The following is a 12,993-nucleotide window of genomic DNA, read 5'->3' on the forward strand; positions in this document are numbered from 1 at the left end:
TCTGCCAAGAGACTTTTACTGTCTCATTATTGTTCTGCTGTGTTTCCCTTGTCCATTAAGAATATTGAAATATCTTTCCAACTATCTTACCAATGTCTCATAAAACAGAACCAGAAAGAATGTATTAAAGAGGCAAATGTTTCTGTTTATCTTTGTGACCTTGTGTCTTCCTGAAGATTAACTTTCTGCTTTTGTGTCTCACTCTTTCTGTCTCTAGTACTCTGATGCAGCAGAGAAGACATCTTAAAGATTTTCGAGTATCTTCTCTATTAGTTTTAATAACATGGAAGCTTCTCTTAGAAGTTATCCATGTGACAGCAATGCAGGGATTATTCCTTGTAGTAATTCTGATGCATTCATCTATTTTTTATTGATTTTTTTTTAATGTCCTAAGTTTCCTCAGTATCAATGTGCTAATGTTCTGAAGGCAACTTCTTTGGGGGAAAAACACTGTGACTATAGGAGCTTATTTTTCTTGTTTGCTAAATAACTTAAGGATTTTTTTCCCCAAGGCTTAATTGCTCAGAGAAAAATCTTTACCCTTCCTACCCTAAGATGAAACATATTTCAGCTTCCTTAATAACCCATATAATTTGTAATGGGAGAATGAATAGATTATATTGATATTCTATTAAATTATAATCCAGAAACAGCTGAATACTCTTAGCGGGTTTTCCGACATTACATGAAAGGAAAAAGACAAGTGGAGCTTGCATGGGAAATTTTTTATCAAAGTAGATAAACTCAGATGCCAGTGATAAGTATTTTCACTGGTCTCATGGCTGCCAGTCCCATTCCACATCACATCTTCTAGAGTGACTTCAGATTGCTGAATTTCATTCAGAGTGCCAAGAGTGAAAATATTCACATGCTGCAAATCAGTATTACAAAACCAAAATTCTAATTGAGACATAACTATTTTGCACATTTATATATTCTCAAAATTGTGTATAGCAAGTATTTGTGAGATTTAGTCTGTTGAGACCTCCTAATACCTTCAGAAGAAAGGTGTTTCTGCAGAAAGATGAATATATAATACAAATCGCACTTAGAACCATCAGTGACACTTTCAGAAGCATCCTATCCTTTCCATCACCCAGTCTCTTTTCTTTGAAACATCCACTGCAAAATGTAGTCTTATGAAAATGCAGTATAATTACAGAGATATCTTTGGGAACATAACATCCCTTCTGATGATAAATGTTTGACCTATTGCAAGTTTCTCTAACTACCTGTCATCTCATGTGAAGATCATTTATGGTATTAACTGGACCTATGGGGATCTCTGAGGTATTATTATTATTATTATTTGCTTTGTTTTTACTAACTGGTGATTTAAAGGATAGGACATACCAGTAAAGTAGCATTATCTTTATGTGTGAAAATATGCCAAGTAGGCATTTCTTAAATTTTTGTACTTGAGACTGTAGAACCGTAGATTCTATTTTAGAAGCATTGGGGACCTTATAGCTCATCTCCAAACTCTGTTCAATATAGAGAGGAAACTGTGGTCTACCAAGGTTAAGTGACATGCTCAAGGTAACACAACCAGTTATGTCAAGGCTCATAATCAGGTCTTTATAAAAGGTGATAAACTAAATTATGTTAGTGGCACATTAAACATCTGACAACATTCCTAAGCAGGAAATATGTCCTTATATTTAACATAAATTATTTACTTCCTCTTGTTAGATACTTGGAAGAGATGGAGCGGGTGCTTGTAATTCTAGTTCTCTTATTCGTAATTTCTCATTATTTAATTATCTTTTTTCCTAATCTTCTGCAGGAATGCCTTGCATACTGGGGATCACATTTGCTGCTTTTGTCTTTGTTTTAACTACAGCAGTACATTTCTAAAAGATTCTGTGTATATTGTTCCCAGGACCAGCTACATAACTGTGGGTCCTTCATTGTAAAATTGTTAAGAATTTCAGGATGGCAACAACAGAGCATTAAACTAACTATAGTGCCCTGCATGACTACGCAGGTTGCATGCTCATGAAGCCAGCCCTGGTTGTTCTAGATGTTTTGTCTGAAACTTTCTTCATTAAAGAATAACATACCAAAAAATATTTTCAAATACCATGGAAATTAATGTTTTTAAGCAAAACAATAATAAAAATTTTCATTTTTTGTCTCTGGATGAGTTTATTATAGGTAATATCATTGAAGCTTTTCTCAAAATTTCTTGAGGAGGAATGTTAGAATTGCAAAACTTAGAAATAAGAAATGTGTATGTTACTTAGAAGTTTCCATTTGGAGTGATGGTCTAGAGTACAGGAACCAAGTGATCTAGTTCAGTCCAAAAACTGGTCCTTAAATATTGAGTTGTCCACTATATAATTGGATTTGATCTTGGTATTTAATTTGGAGGAGGATGTTAGATGATTTTTTTTTTAAAAAGGTGTGACTATTTTCTGGCATCTTCAAATGGAAGCAACTTGCCTTAGCTGTCCTCTTTTATATTAATACGTACGTATATACATCGCTTAAGTGACAGTGTGACTGTATTTTACCAGGTATGCTGAATTTCACCTAAGAGAAGTGCTGGTAATCTTTTTACACATAAGTGAGAATATAATATATTCTGATGTTTTATATGTACATTGACTAGTTATTTGATACATCTGTTTCTTGAATAATGTTCAGTGTTTACTTGAATGATGTTGATGGAGATAGTAAATAGGTTTTTAAAGTAAACAGTATTTGAAGCTTTGCATAGTGAAAAGACTAGCCTATTTTTTAAAAAAGACTAAAAGTTAATGCTAAGTGATCAGGTATACCTGAGTACCAATTTCTGCCTCTCTGTAAATTTTTATATATTTTATTTTCAGGTTAAAAAAACTTGAAGTTCTATTTCATAACGTAAATATAGTAAAGTGCCATATTGTACAATCTTCCTTTTCACATAAATGTTTATTGATACTAACCTTTAAAAAATTTGGCTACATTATTTCTTGCTTTATTAAAAACTTACCACATGACAAATATATGTGCATTTTTCATTTATGTTGGCATTAGATTTTTTTTCTAATCTAGTGCTAAATAGTTATATAGGGCTGTCTTTTTTAGAGAAAAGTAGGATTTTTGAACAGTAATGCTATTTGACTAAAGAATTAACAGATATGTGTATATTACAATAAATTTCAAGAAAAGATTATTTTTTTAACACTTTGGCATTATGGAAGTTTCTGCCCTGTAATGCTAATATAAATTTAACCAGTAGTAGAAAGGATTCAAATTTTCATTGCCTTTTTTCTGTTCATCCTCTTTTTAAGAGATGGCCAACAGTGCCACCATCAGAACAGACAGGCTTTTCTCATCATAAGTATTGGTTTTGTTAAACAAAACAAAACAAAACAAAAAAAACAAACCCTACACGTAAGAAGTGGTGGAAAACTGCATGTGGTGAAACAGATAAAACATATTGTGAGATACCAGTGACATAATGAAACTGCCTCTAATTTCTTTTATGAGCAAATCAAATTCATAAAATTATTCTTCAGAAACCTGTTACTAATTTGGACACTTATGTTTTTGCCAGGTCATTCTGTCTAGGTAGCATTATATTGATGTCAATTTATTGTCTTCATCTTCAATTTGTTGTTCAAAGAGACATTCTCAAAGAATATAAAAACGTGAAAATGATCAGACCGTCTTGGTCTGGTAACATTTTCCCTAATGTGCATTTTGAGGGCCAGTTTTTTCATTTGCCTTTTTCCTATATATATGATTTATTTTTTAAATAATGAGACTTTAAAAAGTAAGCAGCCAAATTAATTATGATTATGATGATTCCAGAATCTATATTAAAGCATAAAATTTTCCTTTCATGGTCTGATGCTTACATGATGCAGTGTATTTATTTTTGAATGAAAAGAAACCTGGTCCCCATCTTCCTGTTGACATCAAACAGTCTTCTGATATGCTAATCTAGTGTCAGGGAGAGCACATAGACAGGCTTTATTTGGACTCATTCCAAATCTGTAAGAAAATTATGTGTATAGAACTGATGTTACAGCACGGCCCCCTTAGAATGAAAAGTGATGTTGACACAGTCTGCAATTAAAAATACTTAATATTGAAACATGATATGGGAGGTTTTCAGCATTTTAGTAATACCCCCATTTGCGTTTTAATTACCTGGTCATCTAATTGTTATTTGCTTTTTGCTACTGATGTTAATAGCCATTGAAATTACTAAGTTCATTTCTATAGTATGTGTTATAATAAACAACCTAAAGTTATTGGCTTTTCCTTAAAGATTTATCCTTTTGGTATATTGAATACATATGAGACAGTGGATATAATCTTATGCTAAGTATGAAGTAGGGATATCATCAGATTTCCCTGTGTTATTTTTCCTTTCAACTGGTCACAGGGGTAAAAAATTGACAGAGAAACTTGTTTTGGAGTCATCCAAATTACAGTTTCTCCATTTTCAATAACAAATCAAATCAGTTAACTTACAAAAACATTTCCAGAAAAAAAATGCACTACAGTACACATTTAAATGTTGACATCTGTTAATAACTATTTGTATATTTAAGAAGTTAAAATTATCAGAAAATGTCATAAAAACTTGTTTAAGTGTAGTATTTCATGTTGGTCACTTATAAATATTGTTAAATAGGAAACCAATTGCAGTTTTAGAAAAATAATTTTTATATAATTGTTACAAATTTTAGGAAACTAAGAACTTTGTTCTTGAAGGAAATATATTCTCCTAGCAAATGTAATATAGGAAAATAGGCATAAATATATACCTCTGGTTTTGCAGTTCCTTTGGTGATTGCTGTCTTACGCATGATGGCCCACTCTTTCCCAACTCGTTTGTTGGTGCTCAGCTCTTTGCCCAGACCTTCCTATAATGTTTTTCTTCCATGAAGTTTGGATTCATCCATTCAAAGTACAGGTTTCTTATAATGTGCAATGGAAATATTCATGAAAACTTTTTACATAAATCTCTTTTATTAAATTTTTAATAAATTAACTGATATTTCAAATCACCAGGGTAGTTCAATATTTAAAAGGAATTCTATAGTGAAACCTTTCAGGAGAAGAATTGTCTTTTAATGAACATAATTACCTTCAGGTTTCCAGACTATTTTATCCTGGGTTTCCTTAAAATGAAATTTGACATCATTCTTTTAGGATAGGAAATTATTTTACATAGATGTTAATTTTTTGAAATATTGGACATCACAAAGATGTAGAATTATATGGTGTGTGCTAACAGATATAATAGTGAGAAATTTAAGCTAATATGTCAGGTAAAATTCTTGGAATCATTCACTGTGGAAAATCATGTGCTTTTTAGTTGGCAATAGATAGATAAAAGTAAATGTTTTTCTGACTTAAGGCATTTTGCATGTCAGAATCTAATCTTAAGATATTTTAATTCCTAATAATTCCTATTTTTAATTTTTTAAAAAGCATTTTAAGAAACAAAAGAGGCTAATTCCTGAAAGGACTGTTTGGAAGTACTTTGTTCAACTCTGCAGTGCGTTGGAACACATGCATTCTCGACGAGTCATGCATAGAGGTAGGATAAAAATCACAAATAATTTCTAATGTTTTGAATGATGCAGGTTATTAGGCAATTTAAGAATAAATACTTTCCAGTTATGGCATATATCATGCATTCTCAGCTAATTTATTTCCAAATTATCATTTACTAGGATGAAAACCCTTAAGTAAAGCCCTACTTGTTTTAAATAAGAATGAGAATTATTGTTCTGCTTGCCTCTTCTGAGCATCTTACTGATTATGTTGGTAACTTAAAAAAAGAAAAGGGGCAGGAAAGCAATTGAATGTGCGTAAGGAAGATCCCTTTTTCAAAGGAACAGTGTATATTAGGGCCACTTTGTTTCTTAATTTTTAACATTAGCTCTTAATATATTCTTGATTGTCAATCAAATAGTTGGGCAGAGCATGCAAAGATGACATCACTTAGGAATTGATCCTCTGATTTTGGGGTGTGAAAAATTTCAATACAGTTTATTTAAGCAATTATGATTTCTAAGGTCATCAAAATAAATAATTATGTTCATAATAGAGTTATGATTTTATATTTTTATATAAATGTATCAATAAATGAATGTTTAATAAGATTTAATGTTGATATAAAACGGGAATAAATTTATTTTGTGCTTTGAATTTCACAAAAGTTTATTTGAAAATGCATTTTAAATGAAAATTAATAGCAATCTCCATCATGCTGCATTGATTATTTCTCTAGCAGAGGACTGAGAACTCAGAAATAATGAGGATAATATATCAAAATTATTCAAAATAAAACAATTGGGTCAAAATTCAAACTGACTTTCATTTTTAAGATAGATTTTAAATTCTTTTATGAAAATATTTTAATCCCTTGAAAATACCTAAGCTGACATCATCTTTCACCCGATTCCTTCATCTGTTCACAGATATAAAACCAGCTAATGTGTTCATTACAGCCACTGGAGTGGTCAAACTTGGGGATCTTGGGCTTGGTCGGTTTTTCAGCTCCAAAACCACAGCTGCACATTCTTTAGGTAAGAGACACAATATAATTTCACTCAGTTATCATGTGCATGTGTGCATGTGTGTATGTGTGTGGTGAAAAACAGCACAAGGGATGTACTAATTATATGCCAGCTCTTAATTCTAAAGGCAACTATTTTTAAAATCATCAAATCCTGAGGCAATCCCTATCGCTCTCTAGTAGACATAATGTGTCCATTCACATGACAGTTGGCTCCTTCTCTTAATTTGACCCCAGGTAGACATTTGGGGGAAAAAAATGCTAATAAACAAACTTGGTTTTAATAGTTGCCATGGAGCATTCCTTTCATTCTTCATTTAACCATATTGAGATAATATGGAGATATGATGATGATTAAACCATATCTTGAAAGAGGACTTGATCTGACTATTTAAAAATACCATAGTCATTTGTAAATGTTTATTAAAACAACACGTATAGTTGTGATTACTGCAGAGGGGAAAACCTAAAGACGGTCTACAACTAATGAGGAAAATATTCTCCTAAATTATATAGAAGATATTTGCAGTTTATTCATTCTAGAACTAATAATACGGCAGTGTCCCTTATATCTGAAATAGAACTGAGGGGCACCTGGGTGGCTCAGTTGTTGAGCGTCTGCCTTTGGCTCAGGTCGTCGTCCCAGGATCCTGGGATCGAGCCCCACATCAGGCTCCCAGCTCAGCGGGAAGCCTGCTTCTCCCTCTCCCACTCCCCCTGCTTGTGTTCTCTCTCTCACTGTCTCTCTCTCTGTCAAATAAATCAAGAAAATCTTAAAAAAAATAAAAAAATAAAAAAATAAGATAGAACTGAATGTAGCTATTACAACATTATATGAACTATGGAGAGAAAGTTGTCCACTTCAGAAACAATAGAAATTACTAGGAAAAAATAATTTTTAAATCAAATAACCTAAAGAGAGTGACAGAGCTTCTCTTAAAATTCTTGAAATCACATTTCTTGTAAATATAAAACTTAGATAAAATGGTAACAACCAAAATAAAATAAGAATTATGATAAAAATAAGTTGACTTTAATTTAATGGTGCCGCATCTTCGGTGTCATAATTTCATTGAAAACCATTAATTTTTTTTTTTTTATAAAATTGTGTTTAAATGTGAAATAAAAAACTTTAAAATGGCCTGGTGAAGAATAAGTGAGTTACACTAAATAGTACAGTAGTGAAACGAGCCTCTGAATTGCTTGACTAGACTTTTTTAAGTTTTTCCGACTTTTTAGTAAGACTCTGTGTGACCTTGAACCTGTCATTTAAATTTTTTTATGTCTAGAACAGTATCTGGCACATATGTAGGCACCTGATCACTATCTGCTGAATGACAAAATATTGGATCCTGGGTTGAAGAGTGATAGAAAGATAATACTTTACCCTTTTTGCAGAGTTTTAATTTTGTCAACTATTTTAAGAAAATAAAGTTACAACTGTTGTTGAGTAATACTGTCTTGCTCCCTTTCACTTTACATTTATTTTTAGAGAGCATTACAGATTTTTCTGGTTAAGAAGATTTGATAGGAAATTCTATAAGAAATGCATAAATTTTAGTAGCACTTTCACAAGCTTTATTTGGAAGTTACAACTCTTACAAAGCAAAATAATAGATTTTTATAAAGAAAACGTAGACTATTCCATGTCATTGTCATTTCTCACAGTAAAAGTAACATGCTTTCACTTTGTTACTCACCTGAATGTCTTAACAGCATTCTGTCACTTGTTTACCTAGAAATGCTGTTAACACTTAAGACACACAAACACACACACACACACACACACACACGTCTGCACACACGTGTATTTTTTAAATGCTGCTTTGCAGACTGTCACTCTGAGCATATTGTAGTCACCTGAATTATCCAGCAAATGAAACTAAGATCTTAACAGTTTTGGAAATGGACTTTTTTAGCTTGCCTGCCACTGCCCCGAACAAAAGTTCTAAACAGGGTTGACAAACATGCATCTTCAAGTTTAGGTAATGTGTTTTGACATGGAGAGTAAATTCATTAAGAAATTCTGTAATATCAGGTTTTATCTAAATCAGTTTATTTAGGGTCAGGTGGTTTTTATGTTATATAGGTAAGTATATATGTGTGTGGGTACATAAAATAAATGGGGATGCACATAATTACAAAACATTCTAAGACACTCCCTGTAGCACAGCCAGTGAGGAAGTGGCAATGAGACACTTTCTGTGATGGATGAATCGGTAGAGAAATAATTTCTTTCACAAGTATTTTTTCCCATATTATTTTGAAAAAAAAATCTTAAAATAAAATTTCTTTTATTACTGCTTGTCTTCTCTGCGAAGTGTAGATTTTGATGGTCTGAAACTGAAGTTCAGTAAGCAAACTATAGTGAACATCAAGAATTAAAGATTGAACTCTGGCCTACCATGGCTAGGTGGACCCAGTAGAAAACCTACTTAGAAGGATCGGGAAGAATTGTCTGCTAATCAAGAATATGTATAAAATAACAAGGATATAAAACCTGATGTAGACTTACGGTACTTTTAAAGAATTATTACCCTCATATGTTATTGTCATATATTTTTATTTTTAAGAGCAAATTGTAAAATTACTTCTAAGAGTTGGTTACAAAAAGCAATTGAAAATGTGGCACCTATACAAATTTATTTTGCTTATAGAAAATATGATAAAATTATAGATTTTATTCTGTGATTTGTTTTTTGATTTTACTAAGAATAATATCTGTAGGGCATGATTTATCCCCAGAAAAGGTCTAAATTTTAATGAAACTACAAATAAGTGAGATCTGTATGTAGTTCAGTTTATGTTAAATGAAGTTGATCTTGGAGCCCAATTTCATTTAACTTTGTAAAGAAGATGTTTTTAGGAATTTAGTTCAAAAAGGCAAAAATTAATAGGATTTTAAAAACACCTTGCTACAATTTTACACTTTTATTTTCTTTTTTCCAAAATATACATTACTATTCAGAAATGAAGTAAAGGATACTGTTTTTACTTATTTTGATTCATTAATAGGAACCCACGCTCCAAAATTTTTGTATTTTTAACAATCCTTAAAAGATTGGCAAGCCTTTGAATTTTTCAGTTGTCTATTCATTTTGCATTACTTATTTGTATTATTTAATTTCGTGATAACAAATCAACATGCAATAGAATCTGTAGTTCTCACATTTTCTGTAGCAAATAAAGTTGTACAGGTGGTCACATTTGTAGTGTTTTCAGAACTATTTTTCTTAATTAAAAGTATGTCAACAAGGAATAGGCTTAAAAATTACAAATATAAAATCTGATGTTGCTGGATGTTCAAACTATGTTCAAATCCTCAGCATAGAAAAAAAGATTCTCATAGGCCTTCACTTTTCCTTCTGCTCCCTCCCTGCTCCCACCACATGCTTTGAATCACAATCTCTCTCTTTTCTGTTCCCTCTTCCTAAATCCATAGTGACTTTATGTTTAAACTGGGAAAATATTCTCCCTTGTTTCTAGTATTTTTAAAAAAATCAACTGTATATATTCCCAGCAGAGTTATCTTCCTAAAAGAGAGCATCTGATTATGTCACTTTCCCCCAAATCCTTGATGGTTCCCTGTTGCCTAAAGAATATCATGCAAAGTCCTTAGCTGAGTAGTTGGGGTCCTCTGGAGTTTGATGTCTTCTACTTTCCATTCTTGTCATTGACTACATAGCCCTCCCTCATTATGTGCCAGCCATGTTTTTCTTCTTGCTTTGTTCTGAATGTGAGAAATAGCATGATGTTTTGGAGAAAATGGAAGACATCTGGATTTACATGTCCATTTACTGTAGGACATTGATCAAGCCATTTACTAACTTTTCTGACTTTTCAGTTGCAAATTTATAAAAATAGAAATGTGGATAATAACTATTCTATGTTGTGCCCTAATCTCTAATAATACAATTATCTCTAATAATACATGAACATAAAGGTGTTTTTGTTCACCGTAATGTGCTGTTAATTTGCTTAGGTGAACATGAAGGTGGTGTTGGATGTAGAAAAAGGAAGAGGGGGGAAAAGGAGAAGGAATTTATGTACTGTTTATTGTTCTGTTAGTTTTAGTACCTTTCTTATGCATGTGCTATTCTAGCGACCAGGAACAAGCCCAAACAAGACCAGCCATCTCCATAGATCTTATCTTGTTGGGGGAGGGAATAGGTAATCATCTTATGTCTTCGTTTTTTTATTTGTTAGCCATGTGACAGAGCATGACTAGGAGGAGAATTATGTTACAAGGGACAATGGTCAGATAAGGCCTCGGTGAGGAGGTGATGTTTGAGGTCAGGATGCAGAAGAACCAGCTACACAGGACCTAGGGAACAGTGTCTCAGGCTGACTGAAGGGCAGTTTACACAAAGGGGCACACGCAGGATCAGCTCTGTCTGTAGAAAGTTTGCTGGAGCGGGGTGAAGGAAGGGTCTTAGCCAGATGTGGGAAAATTCACATCTCATTCCAAGTGCCGTAGCGAGCTTCTGCAAGGCAGTAGTTGGAGAGCAACACGATGTGCTGTGAAGACTGCAGCCATGAGCCTCTTCCGTCTCCTTCAGGATAATCATGCCCAGTATTGTCTGCTGTTTTCAGGTTCTTCTGTGTCCGGTGGTTGCCTTCCTTTGTCTCTGAGAGCCTCTTAGGATGTGCTACCCAAAACTGAGCAGAGATACCACATGAACTCATTAGCCCATAGAACAGAAAGTTCGTCACTGCCTGTAATCTAGGATCTAGACAGTTCCTTTGTTTTTGTCCCCCTCCTCCTTTTTTTTTTTTTTGTACATGAATTTATATTAAGTCAGATCTTCATTTAGTGCTTTTGTATTGATTTGGACAGAGGGTGTTGCTAGGGAGACTAATTGTAGGATTATATATATCCCTGTGAATCTTGCCCTTTTTTTTATATTGTCAACCTTATAAATGTTATAGGTGTGTTAGAAAATCATATATATGTATGTATATATGTCAATATCTTAAAATTTAAATGAGGACACATCTGTCTCCCTTGACTCAAACTTCTTTACAGTCTAGGTAAGTGGCTTTTAAACTTCTTGACAATGACCTAGCAGCATTGTGACCCCACAGGAACATAACCATATATAATGAAGCAAAAGTTTCATGTAACAGTGCTTTACATTACAACTATATTGTCTGTTCTATTTTATTTTACTGAAAATAATGCTAGTTGCAACCCACTAAATTATTTTACAACTCATTAATTGGTAATGACCTGCAATTTGGAAAACACTGGTCTGTGTTTACAATGCTTTCTTTCCTTTTTTTTTATGATTTTATTTATTTATTTTGAGAGAGAGAGTGAATGAGCACAAGCTGGGGAGAGGAGCAGAGGGAGAGGAAGAAGCAGACTCCCCACTGAGCAGGGAGCCCCTCGTGGGCTCCATCCCAAGACCCTGAGATCATGACCTGAGCCGAAGGCAGATGCTTAACTGACTGAGCCACCCAGGCACCCCTACAGTATTTTCATGTTGTTCCATTTACTTAAAGACAGATTCCCCTTTTTCTTTCTACTTTCAGACATTCTCCTGACTTGCTGTTTGGTTATGAGGTCAGTTGATCCATCATAAATTAGTCATTTACAGTGTTCTCTGTGTTTCTGGGGGTGGGTAGTAACATGCATGGTGGTTCTGTACAATTTGCAAATCATTCCATCCCCTAAGACCCTTCCTGAGATATGTGAGCTGTGGGTATGGATTATTCCCATTCTAGAGTCATAAGAACTAAGGCACAGAGAGGTAAATGGACTGTACCTAGGAGATAGTGAGTGGGTCTGTGGCTTCCTACTCTGGGCTTACTTTCCCAACAAAACTGATTTTTTCACCATATCAGTACCTTGTGGCATGTTCTCCTACTCTATTAATATTTTCTTATTTGTTGTTTTTATTTCCGTCTGCATTTACCTTGTTCTGTTCTGTACATTGTCTAGGAACTCACATATGAGAGCAGAGTTTGCCCCCTCTCCGGGACTTGACTGCTCTTGATGCTCCATGATTCAGAAATAAACAGGAAATAGACCGCTAGAATATTGAGGTCTTTCTTTACAGCCATTCTGTCTACCAGCAACTTTGGCTAATATTTCTAAGGAGGTGGCTCATCTAAACTGAAAACTACAGTTGGACCAAAACCTATGAAATAGGAACATGGCAATCAGGGTACATTTTTCTCACATCACAAAACAACAGAATATACTTCTGTTACACTTTTTTTTTATTTCCTTTAAGTTTTTTATTGTTATGTTAATCACCATACATTACATCATTAGTTTTTGGTGTAGTGTTCCATGATTCATTGTTTGTGTTACACTTTTTTCTTAACTTACTCTAAATTCTTTTTTCAGCAGATGTTCTGACCCAGAGGCAACTTGCCAAGGGATCAAGTATCTTTACCTTTGAATATTTAAAAATACAGCAGAATACACAGAATAATTTTTATGTATCCCAAATACA

At 33.4% G+C, this 12,993-nt stretch overlaps 1 protein-coding gene across 5 annotated transcripts in view; it reads left to right on the plus strand.

Annotated features, from left to right (window-relative positions):
• NEK7 (NIMA related kinase 7) overlaps nucleotides 1-12,993 on the plus strand; it is a 163,904-nt gene that overhangs the window by 116,400 nt on the left and 34,511 nt on the right. For all 5 annotated transcript variants that reach the window (XM_073884597.1, XM_073884596.1, XM_025855049.2 and 2 more), the window contains 2 exons: nucleotides 5,437-5,545; nucleotides 6,432-6,539. In XM_073884597.1, the coding sequence (XP_073740698.1) occupies nucleotides 5,437-5,545; nucleotides 6,432-6,539 (217 nt within the window). The remainder of the gene's footprint in view (nucleotides 1-5,436; nucleotides 5,546-6,431; nucleotides 6,540-12,993) is intronic.

Source organism: Callorhinus ursinus, unplaced genomic scaffold (genome assembly GCF_003265705.2).
Source record: "Callorhinus ursinus isolate GAN/ISIS: 27379988/994484 unplaced genomic scaffold, GSC_fseal_2.0 scaffold57, whole genome shotgun sequence".
Lineage (NCBI taxonomy): Eukaryota > Metazoa > Chordata > Mammalia > Carnivora > Otariidae > Callorhinus > Callorhinus ursinus.